The sequence below is a fragment of the Mustelus asterias genome, chromosome 26 (genome assembly GCF_964213995.1).
Source record: "Mustelus asterias chromosome 26, sMusAst1.hap1.1, whole genome shotgun sequence".
Lineage (NCBI taxonomy): Eukaryota > Metazoa > Chordata > Chondrichthyes > Carcharhiniformes > Triakidae > Mustelus > Mustelus asterias.
In genome coordinates, this window is record NC_135826.1 from 34,984,840 (window position 1) to 35,008,781 (window position 23,942).

Sequence of the window (23,942 nt, forward strand, 5' to 3'; positions counted from 1 at the left end):
TTAAAGCAAAGATTTTATAACAATGCAGACACACAAGGTGAGCCAAGACCTGCTTCATCTGTACGTTGGGTCCCACCAGAAGGCCTAAGTGCAGGGGCTCCCTAACAAGTTAGCCCCTGCCCCTGTCCTAATCCCCTTTATATTGATAGCCTCAGAATGGCAGTTCCACTCCTCCTTCCCTTCCTTCCCCACTGTCCGCCCGCTATTCCAGACCGTTCAGTAAACGTGGCGGTCCTGGCAAACTCGCCAGACCTGTGGTCAACTGCTGGGAAGGCTTCAGACTTTCGGAGCCTTGCATTTTTAAAGATTTCTTTCTCTTCGTTTCTTTTGCACATTAGCGGATTGGCTGTGGGAATCTACACCACAAATTCACCTGAGGCCTGTCACTATGTGGCAAATGACAGTGAAGCTAATATCTTGGTCGTAGAGAACAACAAGCAAGTACAGAAGATCTTGCAGGTTTGTGGGCTATTCCTGAAATTGTACAGTGAATCAAGTTTCTTGTTTAAAAAGATAAAACACTTTGCATGTGTTAGTAATTGTTTCCTAAATGGATCGGCTAAGGCTTACAACATTGTGCTTGGGCGTATGTAACAACCAAAGGATGTATATGATTTCTTCTAAGCCACTAATAGTAGTGATATATTACATGTTATTCTGATCACACTATTGGATTTCTTGAGAATGCAATGCGAGATTATAACTCTTAAGATTTGGGATCTATTATTCTTGGGCACACATTCTAGTATTCCGTGTGCTCCCACTGTGTTAATCCCTCCATTATATTTAGTTAATGTTTTAGTTTTCTATTCTTACTGCTTTGTGCTCTTGGAGTTTTCCCCCAGCCATAGAGAATGACAACAAAATCACAGCACATTCAGCCCGTCAGTTCCATGCCAGCACTTTCTCAGAAACATAGATATATAGAATTCTTACAGCGCAGAAGGAAGCCATTTGGCCCATCAAGTCTGCACTGATACTCTGAAGACATCTTACCCAGGCCCTCTCCTTCACCCTATCCCTGTAACCCCGTGCATTTACCATGGTTAATCCACCTAACCTACACATCTTGGGACACTAAGGGACAGTTAGAATGGCCACTGCATCTAACCCGCACATCTTTGCACCGTGGGAGGAAACCGGAGCACCGGGAGGAAACCCAGCAGACAATGGGAGAACGTACTAACTCCACACAGTCACCGAAGGCCGGAATCAAACCCGAGTCCCTGAGCCTGTGAGGCAGCAGTGCTAACCAATGGCCCTTCGAGTTCATCTTGATCATGACTGATCATCGAATTCAATATCCTGATTTTCTCCCCCCCCCCCCATTCCAATATCCCTTGATCCCTTTAGCCCCAAGAGCTATATCTAATTCCTTCTTGAAATCAGACAACGTTTTGTCCTCAACTACTTTCTGTGGTAGTGAATTCGACACATTCACCACCCTCTGGGTGAAGACATTTCTCTTCACTTCAGTTCTAAAAGGCTTATCCCTTATCCTCAAACTATGACCCCTAGTTCTGGACTCCCCCGCCATTGGGAACATTCTTTCTGAATCTACCCTGTCTAACGCTGGTAGAATTTTATAAGTTTCTATGAGATCTCTCACTCTTCTAAACTCCAGTGAATACAATTCTAACCGGCTTAGTCTGTCCTCGTATGACAGACCTGCCATCCCAGAAAGCAGCCTGGTAAACATGAGCAAGTTAACCATTTATCTCACCGAGGATTTTCCTGTCCTTAATGGAATGTATTGAGATTTTGAATTCCAATATCACGCACAGCAGTTTCTAGACCTTGATATCCTATTGGAATGTCATGTCGCACAGTTAGCTTATGCCTGTGTTGATACGTTTCTTATTGTTTTTTGCGAGCGTGTTACATATAACCCTTTATTTTCAGATTCAGGATCAGCTTCCACACTTAAAGGCGATCGTACAGTACAAGGATGAACTGAAGGAGAAGAGACCAAACCTTTACACTGTAGGTATAACTTACTCAGCCGAATAAATTCTTCTGGATGAGATTGAATAAACAAGTAGGAATGTAGAATTCCAATTGGTCGAAGCAGCCTGTTCTCATTATGCAGCACAAACATTTTTGACAATATTGGTACCAACATTGGTATTTATGACCAGCTGCTAAACAGCAAAATATTCCCTTAAGGGATTGGTAATTAAAATATATGGAGGACGAAAGCAAATAGAATGTTACAGTTTATTGTGAGGGGAGTTGATTATAAAAGTAAGGGAGGTTATGCTTCAATTGTACAAGGCATTGGTGGGACCACGTCTGGAGTATTGTGTACCGTAAGATATAGGAGCAGAGTTAAGCCATTCAACACATTGAGTCTGCCCCGCCATTCAATCATGGCTGATATGAATCTCTTCCCCATTCTCCCCGTAACCCTTGATACCCTTATTAATCAAGAACCTATCTATCTCTGTCTTAAAGACACTCAATGACCTGGCCACCACAGCCCTCTGTGGCAATGAGTTCTCCAGATTCACCACCCTCTGGCTGAAGAAATCCCTCCTCATCTCAGTTTTAAAGGATCATCCCTTCACTCTGAGGTTGTGCCCTCGTTCTAGTCTCTCCCACTAGTGAAAACATTCTCGCCACCTCCACTCTATCTAGACCTCTCAGTATTCTGCAAGTTTTAATTACAATTCCCCCCCCACACACACACACACACACACACACACAATGTTGGTCTCATAAAATCATTGAATCTCTGCAATGCAGAAGGAGGCCATTTGGCCCATCAAGTCTGCACTTGCTCTTGCCAAAACGCGTTTCCCAAGCCGTATCTCTATAACCCCACGTATTTACCCTGCTAATCCTTCTTTGGACACTAAGGAGAATTTAGCATGGCCATTCCACCTAACCTGCACATCTTTGGACTGTGGGAAGAAACCAGAGCACCCGGGGGAACCCACACAGACACGGGGAGAACATACAAACTCCAAACAGACAGTAATCCGAGGCTGGAATTGAACCCTAGCGCTGTGAAGCAGCAGTGCTAATCACTTTGCTACCATGAAAGATGTAAGCGGGTTTGAGGCAGTTCAGAGAAGCTTTACGCGACTAATATCAGGAATAGGCGAGTTATCTTACAGGGAAAGGGTGGAGAGGTTAGGTTTGTCCCCACTGGAGTTCAGAAGAGTAAGAGGCGGCACGGTTGCATGGTGGTTAGCACTGTTGCCTCACAGCACCAGGGACCCAGGTTCAACTCCGGCCTTGGGTCACTGTGTGGAGTCTGCACATTCTCCATGTGTCTGCGTGGGTTTCCTCCGGCTGCTCCAGTTTCCTCCCATAATCCAAAGATGTGCGAGTTAGGTTGATTGGCCGTGCTAAATTTACCCTAATGTCAGGGGGATTAGCAGGGTAAATGTGTGGGGTGACGGGAATAGGGCCTGAGTGGGACTGTGGCCCTTCTCCACAGTAGGGATTCTATGGTTCTGTGGAAATGGGATTAGAGTTGAAGAGCTGGTGCTGATCCAATTGAAGATTAAGAGGCTTCTCCTGTGCTCTAATCTTTATGGTCCTTTTCTGATGTATACAACTAGCACTTCAGGTAGGCCCAGTGAGCGTGCTCTACCCTAGTCTGGGACTGCCCGCTGCTGTTTCCACAACTGAGGGCATAGGAAGGTTTCTACTGGAAACAAACCATCTACTCGCTGGGGGATCAGTGTGGCTTCATTAAGCACCTTGTGCATGGGACACATTTTTAGTTTCTATCTGGAGAGAGGACTTTTGACACATTGTTTTAGTATATGTTACATCTGGGAGTGTGTGTCCAGGGCAGCCATCGGGAGGGGGGTGAGAAGAGGCTCTGAATTAGGTGAGAATTTTATCTGGCCTTTTTTTTCCCCGAAGCGTTATACAATTGCAACTGGGAGCTTGCCGAAAAAATCGACACAATTCTGTCCCGTTTTCATGCTCATTCGGCACTTAGAATCTTTTTGGTAAGATTGTCCCCTAAATCTTTGCAAACGAGCATAAGCAAGGTTCAGGAAATTTCACTTGGCCTATGATGTGCTGTGGATAAATTAATTTAAACGGGCGACATGGTGGCACAGTGGTTAGCACTGCTGCCTCACAGCGGCAGGGACCCGGTTCGATTTCCAGCCTCGGGTCATTGTCTGTGCGGAGTTTGCACGTTCTCCCTGCGCCTGCGTGGGTTTCCTCCGGGGACTCCCGTTTCCACAGTCCGAAAGGCATGCTGGTTAGGTGCATTGGCCATGCTAAATTCTCCCTCGGTGTAACCCGAACAGGCGCCAGAGTGTGGCGACTCGGGGATTTTCACAGTAACTTCAGTGCAGTGTTGAATGTAAGCCTACTTGTGACACTAATAAATAAATAGCAAGTATCCAGAGAGATAGGAGGATGTAATTACTATGATGTAGTAAGATGGAGTCGGTTTGGATTTAATATCTGGGCTGGAGTTTGGCATATACTGGAGTTTCTTTTGAGGTTGGATATTTTCAAGAAGCAGACCTGTAGTTAGCTTCTGGAGATATATCTGATAATGTGCTTTCTTATGTCTTCAAAGTGGGCAGAATTCATGCACCTCGGGAAGGAAGTGCCAGATTCGCAACTTGATGAGATTATTGCCTCCCAGAAACCGAATCAATGTTGCACGCTCATCTACACTTCGGGGACCACTGGACCACCAAAGGGAGTCATGCTTAGCCATGATAATGTAAGAGTTATCCTATTAACACAATCTATCTTATGTTTGATTTAATGTCACCGCCTTTTAATAAAGTGGAAGGAGTTTTCCATTTTAAAAGTAAAATGCTTTAAGTTCTTAACTTCGGCCTAAAAATACCACAGGAAGTGGGTCCTGTTTCTGCTGTTGTGAGGAAATGAGAGTCGGGAACCCACCCGGAGGGAAGTTTTTGAGGAGGCGGTCAGTTCAACGGCTACCTCTGAGAGCCCCATCCCAATGAGGTGGCCCTCGGACGCTGAGGGATTGGCTGGCCCGTCATCCGAGATCAGAGCTGGGTTCAGATCCCACCAGGGCAGCGGGCGGAATTTGAATTCCATCAATAAATCTGGAATTGAAAGCCAGCCTCAGTAATGGTGACCATGAGAACTAGCGCTGATTGTTGGGAAAAACCCATCCTGTTCCCTAATGTCCTTTTTTGGGGAAGGAAATCTGCTGTCCTTCCAATGTTACCGATTGGCTTGAATGAACCAATCTCCTTGGTGTTGAATTTGTTCTTATTTGCCCTTGTTTTTGAAACGAAGAGTGTGATCTAATCTATGTTATGGTCACTTTCTCTGAGATGTTAGCATCATTTACATTGCCATTTGTCCCACTTAATCTTATGGAATTTGATTCCATTACTCTCCCTTTTCTTGGTTAAAAGCATAGCAATTCAGAGTGATGTCCCCCTCGCCCCTGATATTTTATCATTTTAGTCTTATGGGAAGGTGGTGGCGTAGTGACATTATCAGTGGACTAGTAATCCAGAGACCCAGGGCAATGTTCTGGGGACCCGGGTTCAAATCCCACCACTGCAGATGGTGAAATTTGAATTCAATAAAACTCTGGAATTAAAAGTGACCATGAAACCATTATCGATTGTTGTATAAACAATTTGATTCCTTGATGGAAGAAACTCCTTATCTGGTCTGGCCTACATGTGACTCCAGATCCACAGCAACGTGGCTAACTCTTAACTGCCTTCTGAAATGGCTTGGCAAGCCACTCAGTTAAAGGGCAATTAGGGATGGGTAAATGCCAGCCCAGACATTGATGCCCACATCCCATGAACGAATAAACAAAAAACCCCAGTCAATCTTTAGACTGATGAAGTCATTCATCAGGATGATTCTGTTGCGTGCGCGCCCCACCCCCACCCCCACCCACACCCACACCCCCCCACACACACACACACACACACCCCCACACACACACACACACACAAAAAACCAAATGTTGTCAGTCAATCTCTTTAAGATAAAGCGTGTGTTTTAAAGAGTTATATTTTGATGTGAGCCATTGCAGCATTTAGCTTCTTGGCTACCTGGAAGAAATAAAACACAACAACCCTTTTCCAGAATTATTTTTTATACACGAAGAAACAAAAAAAGTTTCTAAGGTTGGGAAAATGAAGAAATCATCCTGATACTTCTAATTGTGCATTGTCACAATCTGTCCCACCTGTACCCCGAGAACCCAACTCTACGTGGGTCACACAGCAGCTGTCAGAGAGGTTGGCGTGGGTTCAGCAGACCCTGTATGTTTGAAACTGCAAAGGGGGGAGCAAAATGCTATATCCCTTTTTAAAGCAGGATAAAGGTGTAGACGAGTTGTTATTTCCCACTAAGGGAATGCCAACGTCTCAGGAACATCAGCCATTCAGAAAGTTGGCATGCCACTATGTCAGGGCAAAGAGGGATGGCTAATGAATGGGCTTTGGGTGACACGGTGGCACAGTGGTTAGCACTGCTGCCTCGCAGCGCCAGGGACCCAGGTTTGGTTCCAGCCTTGGGTGACTGTCGCTAGGGCGAGGCTCGTAAAATACCGCCCGAGGCCAACGGAGAATTCCGTTCTGCCAGCCTCACCCATCCCGATTTGCGAGGTGGTAAAATTCCAGCCTGTACGTTCTCCCCGTGTCTGCGTGTGTTTCCTCCCATTGTCCAAAAGAGGTGCCGGCTGGGTGGATTGGCCATGCTAAATTGCCCCTTAGTGTCCCAAGATGTGTGGATTAGGGGGATTAGCAGGTAAACATGTGGGGTTACGGATAGGGTCCAGGTGGGATGCTCTGTCGATGGAGACTTGATGGGCCGAATGGCCTCCTTCTACATTGTAGGGATTCAATGCCGGCAACACCCTCATCTCGGGGTGGGGATGACGAATGTTGTGTGCTTACGCTTAGGTTAGTGATGCGTCTCTGGCTGTGGGTCTGTTTTAAGAATCCTTGTTTTGTAATTGCAGCTAACATGGACAGCTCATGCAGCGGGAAACATGGTGAACCTGCGGCCAGCCACTGAGAGCCAAGAAGCTATCGTTAGTTACCTGCCACTCAGCCACATCGCTGCTCAAATGATCGATATCTGGCTGTCCATAAAGTTTGGAGGAACCACTTACTTTGCACAACCTGATGCACTGAAGGTAAAAAAATATATATATATTAATATATATATAATGCGACATGAAATTTAGAGACAATTGTAGTCTCCATTTCCATAAGGAGAGAAGATATGCATTTGCTAACTTCTCCACAATTGCAGTTTCTCTAACTGCCTTGCAGGAGGGAGAATACCAAGGGTGGCACAGTGGTTAGCACTGCTGCCTCACAGCGCCAGGGACACGGGTTCGATTCGGCTTGGGTCACTGTCTGTGTGGAGTTTGCACATTCTCCCCATGTCTGTGTGGGTTTCCTCCGGGCGCTCCGGTTTCCTCCCAAAGGTCCAAAGATGCACGGGTTAGGTGGGTTGGCCATGCAAGATTACCTCTTAATGTCAGGGGGACTAGCACAGTAAAATGCATGGGGGTTACGGGGATAGGGCCTGGGTGGGATTGTGGTCAGTGCAGACTCGATGGGCCGAATGGCCTCCTTCAGCACTGTAGCATTCTATGATTCTAAGAATGTGAATGGTTTATTTCTGCAGCGTGGGGTTTCCTGTACAACCCGGGCTGCGAACAAGTTCCAGCTCCCTCAATTTCAACAATATGCCAAAAACAACCTGCGTTTATATAGCGTCCCTAATGTGAGAAAACAGGGGTGCTAAACAGGAGCACAATTAGATTAATTGGCACCCAAGCCAAAGAAGGAATTAGCAGGGACAATGTCCCCTTTAATTTCTGATGTAGAGATGCTGGCGTTGGACTGGGGTGAGCACAGTAGATTGGTGATGCATGGAATGGCCTGCTAAAGGAATATCTCAGCGAGTAAAAGAGTACTGGTCATATAAAGGATAAATACCAACATGTATTGATTGGACCACACCTGGTGCAGTATTTCTGTTCTTTGCATTTGGAGGAAGTGTTCTGAGTTTCAAAGTTTCACTGTTAAAATTCAAATATGGTAGCCAGCTTGTGTGAATGTAATCTCCAGTGCTCAGCCCAGAGGCAGGTTCTTGGCCATTATTCCCTAAGCCATGGCGGAGTGTTGTGATTTTCACCACAGGTCAAGCACAGAGGTAGGCCCCAAGCCTGCCTCAGCTGGGCCGGGGATCGAACCCCATGTTATTGACGTGAGTCAGATCCACACGCTAGCTGTCTAGCCAACTGAGCTAAAAATGGATTGATCCAAAACGTTGACTTTACAATTGCCATTAAAGTGATTCTGATTGGATATGGTGCTTCCTTGTTACTAGATTTGATAGAAAATAAAGAAGACAACAAGGATAGGGACATTTGGGAGATCAATAATGGGCGGCACGGTGGCACAGTGGTTAGCACTGCTGCCTCACAAAACCAGAGACCCGGGTTCAATTCCGGCCTCGGGTCACTGTCTGTGTGGAGTTTGCATGTTCTCCCCGTGTTTGCGTGGGTTTCCTCCGGGTGCTCCAGTTTCCTCCCACAGTCCAAAGATGTACGGGTTAGGAGGATTGGCCATGCTAAATTGCCCCTTAGTGTCAGGGGATTAGCAGGGTAAATATGTGGGGCCTGGGTGGGATTGTCGGTGCTGGCTCGATGGGCTGAATGGCCTCCTTCTGCGCTGTAGGGATTCTATGAATATGTTCCAGAAATCACTGCCTGTACAAATCTTATACTTTTGTAAATCTAATTATGAAGTGTAAAATACCATGGGGAACGATACAATTTATTCTGTATCCACCTGTTTGATGTTCCTGTGTATAATGTGTGGATAAGTTGGGCTTTTTTAAAATGCACCACCTGTTGAAAGCAATATTGTAATAGGGCTTGTAAGTCGAGAGATACTTTTGTTAATAGACATGTATGATTCTTGGTATAAATATTTTGCAGTACACCTCACTGAGAACTTTACCTGGGGTGCAAACAAATGCAATGTGTTCTAATTGTGATCGATCTCCAGGGCTCTTTGGTGACGACAATGAAGGAGGTGCGTCCGACAGCATTCATGGGCGTGCCCCGCGTCTGGGAGAAGATGCAGGAGAAAATGAAGACTGTAGGAGCAAAATCCTCCACCTTGAGGAGGAAAGTGGCTTCCTGGGCGAAAGACGTTGGTTTGAAAAACAATCTAAATCGCATGAATGGGTACGTGTCAAGTAGGATGTGCAATCGTTTAGTGACATCCACTTTTCTCTGTGATAGAATCATAGAATCTACAGTGCAGAGGGAGGCCATTTGGCCCATCGAGCCTGTACCGACCACATTCCCACCCAGGTCCTATCCACGTAACCCCATTTACCCTCCCAATCCCCCTAACACTACGGGGCAATTAAGCAAGGCCAATCAACCTAACCCCTCATCTTCGGACTGCGGGAGGAAACCGGAGCACCCGGAGGAAACCCACGCAGACACGGGGAGAATGTGCAAACTCCACACAGTGACCCGAGGCCGGAATTGAACCCGGGTCCCTGGCGATGTGAGGCAGCAGTGCTAACCACCGTGCTGCCCTAAATCTCGTTTAGTTTCAACCATTGGTTTAAATGTTCTTATAACTTCACAGGTGAGGTTAGGGAGATTAGCGGGTTAAATATGTGGGGTACGATGCTCTGTTGGTGTGTCAGTGCAGGCTCAATGGGCCAAATGGATTGCTTCTGTACTGTCAGGGTTCTATGAGGTTGCCCAGGTAAATTCCATGCAGCTAAGGGTTTATGTTACTGAAGTGAGCTGAATTTTCAGTGGGAGTGGGCAGCCACTGCAAACCGATGTGCCAGTTTTGCCACCTTCGTCCCTCCTTGGGGTCGTTTTCAAACAGGCAGACCAGGTCATGGCGAACCAGCAAACGGCAAGTAGCCAATCAAGGCAGTTAAGGAGTCCATTCCAGCGTTGGCTGGGGTTTTCCAATTGATAGGCAGGCCCCACTGCCTTGGCCAAAAATACAGCAACATAACAGCAGTGATCCCCCTCCCACCCTGCTGCCAGTGTCGAGAAATGGCTGGATCATGCATTGTGGAAGGGGTTCCCTAGCATAATGGGAGGTGCCCTCCATCTTGAGGAACTCGCTTTCTCCCTTACTTGCATTGGCTGCCTGCTGTGCTCCTGGCATTGAGGGGCTTCCTCCAGCATCAGGAACATCAACACCCCCCACGCCACCCCCCCACACACACACAAATAATCCCCGTTGCACTGTCTTTAATTGGATAGCAAGCACACTCCCTGGCCATTGATGGACCAATCGTTCCTTTCAACGTCAAGACGGATGACTATTTCTGGCATGATGTGGAGATGCCGGCGTTGGACTGGGGTGGGCACAATAAGAAGTCTCACAACACCAGGTTAAAGTTCAACAGGTTTATTTGGTATCATGAGCTTTCGGAGCACTGGTCCCTCATCGGGTGAGTTTGGCACACTGTGGGGTCGGGACCCAGATCCGATTCTGGCAACAGGGTCCAGACCCCACAACGAAAATCCCTCTCCGCTTTTTGAAAGAATGTTTCCAGTCCGTTCATAATTAAGCTTCGTGATATGTCGGGATTTGAGAGTTTGGTTTGTGTTGTCCGTGCAATGGGACCTGTCTCATTTGGTACATTGCCCAAGGCTGCCCCGTGCCCCTCATAACATCTGATAGCGAGCGGCTTAGCACTCAGTCTATGCTGGGAGCAGGTGAGGAGATGAAACTTTTTTGTCCAAAACTCCAAAGGGACACAAAGGCCCTGATTTTACTGGTTCACAGAAAGGCATTCTCAGTTGGCCTCGGGTGCGATCTTACGAGCCTCGGGCGGGGGTGTTGGTAAAATTCCGGCCAAAATGTCAGATGTTGCCATTAGTATTCCCTAGGCAAATCCCCAAAAATGGCGCTTGGCTCCCATCCAAGCAGGTTGCCCAATCCAGCGGTATTAACAGCTGCAGAAGAGTGTCAGTGTCGATGACCACACAAGAAACAGATATCCCAAACCAAAGGTCTGATGACAATGGCCTTTCCTCAACTACAATCGACAGTTTTCACCACCACCTTTGAGTATTATTTAACTGAGGAAACTGTGGAAAGCTCACTGTGGATATTGTAACATTGGCTGTAACATAAAAGTACCAGATGTTCCAGGTGTAACAGTATTTCATCTATCCAATCGATATCAGGTGGAAGGGAGAAGAACTTCTATTTACAACCAGAATATGTCTCCTAATCTCTTAGACCGATTGAATCCAAATTCTCCATATATTCAACAGAGCTGGAAAAATTCAGCATCTATCAGAGAAACGGGGCTAACGCCTCGAGTCGTAGACCCTTTCTCGTTCACTTTTCTTTCCTTTTTATTCTTTCATGGCATGTGGGCATCACTGGCAAGTGACCATGCCTGTTGCCTTTGAACTGAGTGGCTTGTTAGGCCATTGCTGTGGGTTTGGAGTCACACATGGGCCAGACCACGCAAGGGTGACAGACTTCCTTCCCTAGGGTGGCACAGTGGTTAGCACTACTGCCTCATGGCACCAGTGGACCTGGGTTCAATCCTGGCCTTGGGTGCCTGTGTGGAGTTTGCACGTTCTCCCCGTGTCTGTGTGGGTTTCCTCCGGGTAGTCCAGTTTCCTCCCACAGTTCGAAAGACGTGCTGGTTAGGTTGATTGGCCATGTTAAATTGCTCTCTAGTGTCAGGGGATTAGCAGGGTAAATACATCGGGTTACGGAGAAAAGGCCTGGGTAGGATTGTTGTCAGTGTAGGCTTGATTGGCCGAATGGCCTCCTTCTGCACTTTAGGGATTCTGTGATGTGCAGGTTAGGTGGATTGGCCATGTTGAATTACCCCTGAAGTGTCCCAAGATGACTATGTTAGGGGGATTAGCAGGGTAAATGTGTGAGGTTAAGGGAATGGGGCAGGGGTGGGTCTGGGTAAGATGCCCTGTCAGAGCATCGGTGAAGACTCGATGGGCCAAATGGCCTCCTGCCCTGTAGGGATCCTATGATTCTAAAGGACATTTGTGAAGCAGTGGGATTTTATGACAATTGATGACAAGTTTCATGCTCGCCGTTACTGAGACTAACTTTATACTCCAATATTGATTTTAAATTGCACCAGCTGCCTTGGTGGGATTTGGGCCCATGTCCCCAGGGTATGATCCTGGGCCTCTCGATTTTACTAGTTCAGTGACATTACCACTGAACTGATTGAATAAACTGGGATTGTTCTCTCTGGAAAGACAGAGGCGAAGGGGTGACTTGATAGAAGTTAATAAAATTATGAAGGGTATGGATAGGGTGAACAGTTGGAAGTTTTTCCCAGGGCAGAAATGACAATTACAAGGGGGGCACAAGTTCAAGATAAGGGGGGGGGAAGGTTCAGTGGAGGTGTGTTGGGGAAGTTTTTTTTACAGAGTGGTGGGGGCCCGGAATGTATTGCCAAGTAAGGTGGTTGAGGCAGTTACGTTAACCACATTTAAGACTTTTCTGGATAGGCATGTGAACAAACGGGGAATAGAGGGATATAAGCGGTTGGTCTCGAAAGGACAATGTGATTGGTGCAGGCTTGGAGGGCCGAAGGGCCTGTTCCTGTGCTATACTGTTTTTTGTTCTTTGTACACCACTACCTCTGTCTGCATCAACCACATGGCTTTCTGCAGCATACTAACAATGTGCACTGTCATTGTTAACCTCACAATGTTTTTACAATAACAAAGTCCTTTATTTTTTTTTAAAACTCGGACTCAATATTTGTGTTGTGTTTTTCTTTTCAGAAACATGGCTGTCTCGCTTGACTTCCGGCTGGCCAACAAGTTGGTGTTTAAAAAGGTTCGGAATGCTTTAGGATTGAGTCGGTGCACCAAGTGTTACACCGGAGCAGCTCCAATAACCAAAGACACGTTGGAGTTCTTCCTGAGCCTCAACATCCCTGTCTACGAGTTGTACGGAATGAGTGAAAGCTCGGGCCCCCACACCATCTCTGTACCTAATGCTTTCAGACTTGCAAGGTAACATCACTTCCCTCAATTCTTTCCCTGAGGCTCCACGTTGAGCAATGTCTGTGTTTTAATAGCTATTTTCACTTCTAAATGGATTTTAGTGGGTGGTAATCCATCAAAGGTCTCCACTCTCCTGACCATGTGGAACACTCTCATTCTTAACACTGACCCAGAAACGTGTTGATGCGAATCCTCAGTGAAATTGTAGCTCGGAATGAGCTAATTGTAGAATCTCCATTGAGTCTGCACCAACTCTCTCCAACAGAGTACCTTACCCAGGCCCTCTTCCCCCACTCTATCTCCGTAACCCCAGACATTTACCATGGCTAATTCATCCAGGCGGGACATCTTGGGACACGAAGGGGCAACTTAGCATGGCCAATCCACCTAACCCGCCCATCTTTTAGACTGGAAGGGAGCTAGAGCGCACGAGGTAACCACGCAGACATGGGGAGAATGTACAAACAGTGACCCGAGGCCGGAATCGAACCTGGGTCCCTGGCGCTGTGAGGCAGCAATGCTAACCACTGTGCCTCTGTAGGGTTTGTTCATTCCTTTGAATAGACGAGGACAGCACTTGTACGATTTTTAAAATGATCTTTTATTGAACAGAACGTAAAGAAAATTAAATCATGACGAAAGCAAAATGAACTTGGGACTGGCTTTTACTGCCAGCCCCTGTACTGATTCACACTGAACTCAAAAACAAAACTGCAAGCTGAACACACAATTCCAAACTATATTTAATTCTTATCTCGTTATTGTGAGTCTCCTTTGCAGTCTGTCTCTGTCAAGTGGTTAGCACTGCTGCTTCACAGCTCCAGGGTCCCGGGTTCGATTCCCGGCTCGGGTCACTGTCTGTGTGGAGTTTGCACATTCTCCTCGTGTCTGCGTGGGTTTCCTCCGGGTGCTCCGGTTTCCTCCCACAGTCCAAAGATGTGCAGGTTAGGTTGATTGGCCAGGTTAAAAATTGCCCCTTAGAGTACTGTGATGCGTAGGTTAGTGGGATTAGCGGGTAAATATGTGGGGGTAGGGCCTGGGTGGGATTGTGGTCGGTGCAGACTCGATGGGCCGAATGGCCTCCTTCTGCACTGTAGGATTTCTATTTCTAAGAGTAAACCGGTTTTGCTGCTGTTGTTATCAGAACTTGTTTTGCTTGCTGTCTACTTTTCAGGAATGCGGTCATTTTTCAGCTAACCCAACTTGCCTTCTGAGTTTTAAAATGTAGTCAAGTGTTAGTTAACCCCAACAGTCTAGCATTGAAATGTAACTGCATAGGCAGAAATATCTTAAGTCTTTGCATAGATTAAGTCTTTGCGTAGAGTGAAGCAAACAGGGCTAAGCATACACAAGATCTCTCAGCCCCCTTGCTGCGCTCATTCAGCTCACTGAACTGGTTGGGGAACTTGGCATAGAAGCTATCTCTACAGATTCAGCTCGTAAAGCCATACAGAAGAAGAAGACTCTTGTACAGGAAATCCCGATATCCATGTACCTGCTGCATGATGTTAGTTATGCAGAAAAACACATCACCTTCAACTGGGTGGCACAGTGGTTAGCACTGCTGCCTCCCAGCGCCAGGGACCAGGGTTCAATTCCGGCCTCGGGTCACTGACTTTGTGGAGTTTGTACAATATCCCCGTGTCTGCGTGGGTTTCCTCCGGGTGCTCCGGTTTCCCCCCTCACCCCAAAGATGTACCAGTTAGGTGGATTGGCCATGCTAAATTTCCCTTTATTGTCAGGGGGATTAGCTAGGGTAAATGCATGGGGTTATGGGGATAGGGCTTGGGCCGATGCAGACTCGATGGGCCGAATGGCCTCCTCCTGCACTGTAGGGATTCTGTGGATTCTAAATAAGGGGACTGCAAAAAGACACAGGCACACGCACGCACATGTGTGCACCTTCTGTGCACCAATGGCAGGTAAAGTGCACTCAAAAGCACCGGTTTACCCAGAGTGGAATTCCAACCCTAAGTTTATTCCATATTTTTAACCCACCGTTGTTGATGGATTTCTCTCTTCCAGCTGCGGGAAGGTGATGCCAGGATGCAGAACCAAAATCTTCAACCCTGACGAGGAAGGCTGTGGCGAGATTTGTTTCTGGGGCAGGCACGTGTTCATGGGTTATCTGCGGATGGGGGATAAGATCGAAGAAGCAATTGATGAGGATGGCTGGCTCCATTCGGGCGATCTGGGGAAACACGATGAGAACGGATTCCTATATATCACAGGAAGAATTAAAGGTAAATACTTTCATCGTCTGTCTACTTCTTGTTTATAAAGAAAAAAAACATCTGTATGCATTTTCTGTCTACAAACACCTTTATTTTCAGTTTATTCGCACTTTTGTGTCATTTTCCTTTTGCCCTCATTTATAAAAGAGGCTATCGCTGTGTAATTGCAAAACTGCCCACATAGGATCATAGGAATTAGGAGGGGGAGTAAGGCAATTGAGCCCTTTGAGGCCACTCCGCCATTTAACATGGTCATTGCTGATCTTATCCTGGTCTGATCTCCACTTTCCAGCCTGCTCCCCATCACCCTTTATCCTGCTTTTCATCAGAAACAGATCTATCTCTTTCTTGAATCTGTTTCTGATTCTGCCTCCGCTGCACTCTGGGGCAGTGTGTTCCACAGATTCACAACCCTCTGAGGGGCGGCACGGTAGCGCAGTGGTTAGCACTGCTGCTTCACAGCTCCAGGGACCTGGGTTCGATTCCCGGCTTGGGTCACTGTCTGTGTGGAGTTTGCACATTCTCCCCGTGTCTGCGTGGGTTTCCTCCGGGCGCTCCGGTTTCCTCCCACAGTCCAAAGATGTGCGGGTTAGGTTGATTGGTCATGTTAAAATTGTCCCTTAGTGTCCTGAGATGCGTAGGTTAGAGGGATTAGCGGGTAAATATGTAGGGATAGGGCCTGGGTAGGATTGTGGTCGGTGCAGACTCGATGGGCCGAATGGCCTCTTTCTGCGCTGTAGGATTTCTATGATTTCTATGAAGTAGTTTCTCCTCATCTCAGTTTTGAACCTACCTCCTCTCGCCTTATAACCTCTTATTCTAGACTGTCCCACAAGGGGGAACATCTGTTCGATGTCCACCGTATCAATCCCCTTTCGCATTTTATATCCCTCGATCAGATTCCCCTCCCACTCATGCTTCTGAACTCCAGCGAGTACAAGCCCAGATTATCCAACCACTCCTCGTATGACAGCCCCTTCATCCCTGGAATCAATCTGGTGAACCTTCTTTCAACTGCCTCCAGTGCCACCACATCCTTCCTCAAGTAAGGAGACCAAAACTGGACACAATACTGCAGGTGTGGTCTCACCTACTCCTTCTACGATTGTAACAACACTACTTTTAAAATCTACTGTGTGTCATCGTATTATGTTTTCCCAAGTGCTTTTTGAAATGTTTTTTTCACTGGCCCAGAGTGATGCCCACATCCCATGAATGAATTTTTAAAAAAACTATATAGAATTCGATCTTCAGTGAGTGGAAATCTAGCCCTGCAGCCGGTGAAGAGGTTAGAGATCAGAATGGAGAGGAGTGATGTTGAGAGACTGCAAAGTAACCTGCAACATCACAATGATCTGTTCATGAATAGATGTATGGGACCATTCTCATCCTATCCATGACAAGGATTTCGTACATTCGCTGACCTCTCCTCATGCTAACACAGAACCCATCTACAATTAATTTAAATAGAGGGCAAAATCAGCCGACTCTCTTTACTGATCTGCACCGTGACATACCCAATTTCTGGTACCTATGCCGTGCTCAGTCTGCCCAGTACACCATGCAGAGACCCAGGAAGATCTGCCTTGCCAATTCCTGGGGAATTAACTTGAGATTCCTAACTAGCCTTTGTGCTGTAATAATGCTACATTACACCAGTGAATTTGCTTCAGAAATAAAGGGGGCGACTTTGCCAAAAAATTCTAAGCGCGAAGACGGGAGAGTTTCAGATCCGCTTTTTCAGCGAGGCCACAAATGAAATGTTGTGGCATTTAGTGCAGTGTGATTCCTGCCAGGAGGGGGCGGGGCCTAAGCCTGCCAGAAAGCTAGCTGCTCACACCGGATTGCGCATGCGCAGATTTCTGTCCTGTGCAACAGAACAGAGATCTGTCAGTCATTCCCTACCCCGAGCACGCCGGAAATCCGAAGCTGGTAAGATTGGAGAAACCGGGCGCGAATCCGATTTTTCGCCTCTCGCCTAATCATGCCAGCTTGCCTTGCCCATCGACTGGCGTGACGAGCTGGTAAGATCACCCCCCCCATTGTATCTACTTACCTCTAAAACACTCTGGGATGTCCTGAGATTGTGAATGGTGCTACACAAGCACCTTCATTGTGGAATTCGTGTTTCATTGGGAATGGTCTGTTTTTTCTGTGTTACAGAGTTGATCATTACTGCTGGTGGGGAAAACATCCCACCGATTCCCATCGAAGAAGCTGTAAAGCAATGTTTACCAATCATCAGCAATGCCATGCTAATAGGAGACAAACGCAAATTCCTATCAATGTTATTGACGCTAAAGGTAATTTTCTAAATTTATAGTGGCTGTCGGGCTGCATTGATATGTTCAAGAAGACATTTAACCAGAGTGAGGGAAACTTGGGGGGGGGGGGGGGGCACGGTAGCACAGTGGTTAGCACTGCTGCTTCACAGCTCCAGGGACCTGGGTTCGATTCCCGGCTTGGGTCACTGTCTGTGTGGAGTTTGCACATTCTCCTCATGTCTGCGTGGGTTTCCTCTGGGTGCTCCGGTTTCCTCCCACAGTCCAAAGATGTGCGGGTTAGGTAGATTGGCCATTCTAAAATTGCCCCTTAATGTCCTGAGATGCGTAGATTAGAGGGATTAGCGGGGTAAATATGTAGGGATATGGGAGTAGGGCCTGGGTGGGATTGTGGTCGGTGCAGACTCGATGGGCCAAATGGCCTCTTTCTGCACTGTAGGGTTTCTATGATTCTTGCAGAGGCTTTAATTTGAAGTTTAATTTTATTTTAAAATGAAAGTGAAGCAAGCCCATCAAACTATCTCTCTTTACTTCAATTAGCCAGTCCCATATCAATTGGAACTCCAACCTGACAGTTCATTCCATCTCTCTTTTAAATAAGAGATGATTTTCCAAGATCTGATTTAAAATAAATTTTTCACTAATTAATATTATGTTCCCTTGATGTATTGGTAGCGCCGTTTTTCATTGCATTACATAGAAATTGAGGGCAGCTGCTAGGTGCCTTACGCCCCATACACGTACGCACCGCCCTGCCACACACGCGTGCACACAGACCACCTCTCCCCACACACACATATCCCGCCCCTCCACACACACGCACATGCACACAGACCAACCCTCCACACATACAGGCCTACACACACACGCACACTCACCACCCCTCCACACACACGCAGACACACACCCAATCTCTCCTCCTCAGACTGTCTATTGCTGGCAACCTTGCTAGCCGTTATTCATCATGTTCTATGGCAGTCACACCTTGATGTTGCAACAGGACGTACATAAGAACATAAGAAATAGGAGCAGGAGTAGGCCACCTAGCCCCTTGAGCCTGCCCCGCCATTCAATAAGATCATGGCTGATCTGAAGTGGATCAGTTCCACTTACCCGCCTGATCTCCATAACCCCTAATTCCCTTACCGATCAGGAATCCATCTATCCGTGATTTAAACATATTCAACGAGGTAGCCTCCACCACTTCAGTGGGCAGAGAATTCCAGAGATTCACCACCCTCTTTGAGAGAAGAAGTTCCTCCTCAACTCTGTCCTAAACTGACCCCCCTTTATTTTGAGGCTGTGCCCTCTAGTTCTGGTTTCCTTTCTAAGTGGAAAGAATCTCTCCACTTCTACCCTATCCAGCCCCTTCATTATCTTATAGGTCTCTATAAGATCACCCCTCGGCCTTCTAAATTCCAACGAGTACAAACCTAATCTGTTCAAATTTTTGAGCAGATTAGGTTTGAGTAGTTTTTTTGAGTGTTTTGAGTGGTCCATCTTCTCCTCGTTCTCAGTGGGGTGATTCCTGTCGCCCAATAGTCACAGACTCAGTTCCCGCCCCTATTGTTCCTCTTGGTCTTTTCGGTATTGAGCTACTCTTCATTCCAGCCATTCCTGCCTTTCCAGAATAACCTGTATCTCTGAATATTTTGGCGTGAAATATGTTTTCGTACCCTCTTTGACATTTGTTTAATTCCATCCGCTGCGTACAATTCTCGCATTTTAATTTCTAATGCTCCTTTGCGTTGAGGTATAGGCACTAAATTGTGTCCCTTGCTTTTATTTTTAACTTTTCAATTTATCTATTACCCCTTTTCTTCTTTCACAACCACCATCTAAATTCTGCTTTTTGTATCATGTTTAAAATGTAGTCTTAATCTAGTCCTCTGTTGGTAACTAATCCCCGACCCTGTTCGTTCTTACCTGCTCAGATGTAAGCCACCTTTGTTGTATGCATTCGAGATTTTATTTCGTATTCACTACTTCACAGCTGGTATAAAATATTGAAGGAAGTTTTAGAGGTAAATGCAATGCTTCAATTGTCATATTTTGAGGTTGGCACGGTGGATAGCACTGCTGCCTCACGGTGCCAGGGACCCGGGTTCAGTTCCTTTGGGTGACTGTCTGTGTGGAGTTTGCCCCGTGTCTGCGTGGGTTTCCTCCGGGTGCTCCTGTTTCCTCCCACAGTCCAAAGATGTGCGGGTTAGGTTAATTGGCCATGATAAATTGCCCCTCAGTGTCAGGGGGACTAGCAGGGTAAATGCATACGGTTAGGTCCTGGGTTGGATGTTTGCTGGTGGAGAATGGACCGAACAAAGAACAGTCCAGCACAGGAAACAGGCCCTTGGGTCCTCCAAGCCTGTGCCGCTCATTGGTCCAACTAGACCATTTGTTTGTATCCCACCATTCCCAGACTGCTCATGTGACTATCCAGGTAAGTCTTAAACGATGCCAGCGTGTCTGCCTCCACCACCCTACTTGGCAGCGCATTCCAGGCCCCCACCACTCTGTGTAAAAAAAAAAATGTCCCTCTGACGGGGCGGCACGGTAGCACAGTGGTTAGCACTGCTGCTTCACAGCTCCAGGGTCCTGGGTTCGATTCCCGGCTCGGGTCACTGTCTGTGTGGAGTTTGCACATTCTCCTCGTGTCTGCATGGGTTTCCTCTGGGTGCTCTGGTTTCCTCCCACAGTCCAAAGATGTGCAGGTTAGGTTGATTGGCCAGGTTAAAAATTGCCCCTTAGAGTCCTGAGATGCGTAGGTTAGCGGGATTAGCGGATAAAACATGTGGGGGTAGGGTCTGGGTGGGATTGTGGTCGGTGCAGACTCGATGGGCCGAATGGCCTCCTTCTGCACTGTAGGGATTCTATGATTCTGATATCTGAGTTATACCTCGCCCCTCTCACCTTGACCCCATGAACCCTCGTGAATGGCCGCCTTCCGCACTGTAGGGATGCTGTGGTGTTTTCTTCTTTGATTTTAAATATAGCTGTAATGATTAATTTCTGAGCAATATTGTAGAGGAGAGCTGGGAGAAATATCAGTGACCTGAATAGATTGCAATCCCTTTGACTATGAAAGGGGGCGGCTGGAACGAATTATAACATTGCTGGAGTGAATCGGTACTTGAGGAAATCGTGGAAAAGATTAATATCCTTTCAAGCATTTTAATATCTTTATTATTCACTTCCATCTTTACACCATGCCTAAATGAGCTTGCCTTTTCAGTGAGATAATCTTGTCCCAATTACATCTAAACCTAAGTAATTGCCACAGGTTAATTTCCCAGGAATTGGCAAGGCAGATTTTTCTGGTGCCTGGGTCCCAAGCTTTGGAATCCTCCCACGCCACCTCTCTTTGTTCCTTTTCAAGACACTTCTTAAAACCTCCTTTTGATTGAAGACTTTGATCATCGGCCCTACATATCTTCATATGCGGCTTGCTGTTCAATTTTCTTTGATAATGTTCCTGTGAGGTACCTTGGAATGTTTTACTAATTAAAAGGCAAAGTTGTTGGCTGGAATTTTACCGGCACGCCCGTCCCAGAATTGGAGCGGGTGAGGCTCGCAGAACAGAATTCTCCGTTGGCCTCGGGTGGGATTTTACGAGCCTCGCCCGAACGAGGTTGTAAAATCCCAGCTACTGTGTGTATGTTGACTCAGTACAACACAGAATGAAGCCATTGAAGATGAGGCTTTTAACTGACACTTACTTGATTTAACACCTCTTTAGCACAGTTACTACCTTCTCTCGGGCAGTGTGGAGAGTGCTACTGCTAGAAGCACTCATTGCCCATCTGTAATTGCCCTTGAGTAGGTGGTGTTGGGTTGCTCCTTGATGCAGTCCATCTGGTGTAGGTACATCCACTGTGATGTTAGGAAGGCAGTCCAGGATTTTGACCCAGCGACACGAAGGGAATGGCGATATATTTCCAAGTCATGATGGTGAGTGACTTGGAGGTTGAACTTGCCACCCGTATCCTTCTAGGTAGTAGAGATTGCAGGTTTGGAAAATGCTGTCAAAGGAGCCTTGGTTTGTTGCGGCAACACACCTTATATGCATATGGTACACACCGTTGTCGCTGTGCGTCGATAGTGGAGAAAATGAATGTTGAAGGTGGGCTGTGAATCAAGCAGGGGTGTTGAGCTTTTTGAGTGTGGTTGGAGCTGCAATCATCCAGGCAAGTGGAGGGCATTCCATCACACTCCTGACTTGTGCCTTGTAGATAGTGGACAGGCTTTGGGGATTCAGGCAGTAAGTTCTTTGCCAGAACTCCCAGCCTCTTAGCTGCTCTTGTAGCCGTGATATTTGTATGGCTGGTCTAGTTCAGCTTCTGGTCAGTGGTAACCCCTAGGATATTGATCATGGGGAATGCAGCGATGATAATGCTGATGGCTAGATTCTCTCTTGTTGGAGATGGTCATTGCCTGGCACTTGTATGGCTTGAATGTTGCTTGCCACTTGTCAGCCCAAGTCTGAATGTTGTTCAGGTCTTGCTAAATGTGAGCAAAGACTGCTTCAGTATCTGAGATGTCATGAATGGTGCTGAACATCTGCAGTCATCGATGAACATCCTCACTTCTGTCCTTATGATGGAAGGAAGGTAATTGAAGAAGCGGCTGAAGATGGTTGGGCCTTGGACACTACCCTGGGGAACTCCAGTAGCAGTGTCCTGGGACTGAGATGATTGACCTCTAACCAGTACAACTATCTTCCCTTGTGCCAGGTATGACTCCAACCAATGGAGAGTTTCCCTCCTGATTCCCACTGACTGCTAAAGCTCCTTGATGCCATATCAGGAAATGCTGCCTTTAATGTCAAGGGCATTGGCTCTCAGCTCCCCTCCCCTCCCCCCAGAGTTCGGCTCTTTTGTCCATGTTTGGACCAGGGCTCCAATGAGGTCGGAAAGTGAGTGGTCTTCATTTCTATAAGATAAAACCCATCAGCTACTAAGCATACTGCGGATACTGGAATCTGAAACAAAAATAGAAAAATGCTGGAAAACCTCAGCAGGTCTGACAGCCTCTGTGGAGAGAGGATAGAGCCAATGTTTCGATTCTAGATGACCCTTCATCAGTGCTCTGACTAAGGATTTTCTAGACTCAACATTGGCTCTATTCTCTCTCCACAGATGCTGTCAGACCTGCTGAGGTTTTCCAGCATTTTTCTGTTTTTGTATTCCCTTTCCACACCTGCTTCATGAGCAGATCTGCATGGATAAAGGAGCAGTTCTGGAGCAACCACCATTTATTGTTTGGACTTTAGGTCCAGAATATCTACAAAAGGACCTTCTTTCGAATTAATTAATCAGTGGTGTGTGGCGAATACCCAGAATGAAAAAGAAAGATGATCTACTTGGTAAAACTGTCTTCATGTGAAAGGGCATTCTCGAGACACTGCTACAACTCTTCAAACCTTCCCGAGAAATATGTGCAGTTAATTCTTCTTCCTGGACACTGAGCAAATGAACTGATGCATCAGGTTTCGGGTTCTTGAGGACTACTGAGTTGAATATATTCCCGCAGTCCAAAAGACGTGCTGGTTAGATGCTTTGGCCGTGCTAAATTCTCCCTCCGTGTACCCGAACAGGCACCGGAGTGTGGCGACTAGGGGATTTTCACAGTAACTTCATTGCAGTGTTAATGTGAGCCTATTTGTGACACTAATAAATAAACTTAAAATTTTAAAATATGAACGTGGTTGAGAATATCTTAAACAAAGTTCATTCCTTGAGTAATTTCTTCTCTTGAACAATTGGTCCTGTGTGGAAGTTTCTGAAGGCCCTAAAGTAGATAACTTGGCTTTATGTCTGACACCAGGGAAGACAAGGCATGGAATTTTAGTATGGTCGAGATTTTAAAGTGCACTTTTAAAAATGATTTGTTTTATTTGTAATTCATTGGAATTAAAGCGTTATGTATGTTCTTCACTCTACATTGGTAATGGATTGTAATAATGAAAATGTTATCAGTTGGATTAAGTTGCAATTTTAGTACTCACCAATGTTTTAAAGAATTCTATTTCTACAATTGTAGCTGCATGTTACGCCCTGTTCAATAACTGGCACGTTTTTCCTTGTTCCAGTGCAATGTGAACAATGAAACAGGTGAGCCACAGGATAACCTCACAGAAGATGCAATTCAGTTCTGCCAAAAGCTAGGGAGCAAAGCCACAAAGGTGTCAGAAATCCTAACCAGCAGAGACGCTGAAGTGTACGCTGCCATCCAGGAGTGCATCAACCGTGTGAACGAGAAAGCTACATCAAATGCACAGCGCGTCCAGAAGTGGCTTCTTTTAGAAAAGGATTTCTCCATTCTAGGAGGGGAACTGGGTAAGAGTCATAGGGCTTATATGATCATTTCAAAGTTGTTGTGGTTGTTTCTCTTCCCGCCCCCAGGCAGATTTTCATCTGATTCCAT

At 46.5% G+C, this 23,942-nt stretch overlaps 1 protein-coding gene across 8 annotated transcripts in view; it reads left to right on the forward strand.

The window, feature by feature from the left end:
• acsbg2 (acyl-CoA synthetase bubblegum family member 2) overlaps positions 1-23,942 on the forward strand; it is a 58,361-nt gene that overhangs the window by 31,030 nt on the left and 3,389 nt on the right. For all 8 annotated transcript variants that reach the window (XM_078198416.1, XM_078198414.1, XM_078198413.1 and 5 more), the window contains 9 exons: positions 339-459; positions 1,903-1,983; positions 4,556-4,705; positions 6,953-7,129; positions 9,021-9,202; positions 12,782-13,015; positions 15,032-15,249; positions 17,404-17,543; positions 23,608-23,854. In XM_078198416.1, coding sequence (XP_078054542.1) covers positions 339-459; positions 1,903-1,983; positions 4,556-4,705; positions 6,953-7,129; positions 9,021-9,202; positions 12,782-13,015; positions 15,032-15,249; positions 17,404-17,543; positions 23,608-23,854 — 1,550 coding nt within the window. The remainder of the gene's footprint in view (positions 1-338; positions 460-1,902; positions 1,984-4,555; positions 4,706-6,952; positions 7,130-9,020; positions 9,203-12,781; positions 13,016-15,031; positions 15,250-17,403; positions 17,544-23,607; positions 23,855-23,942) is intronic.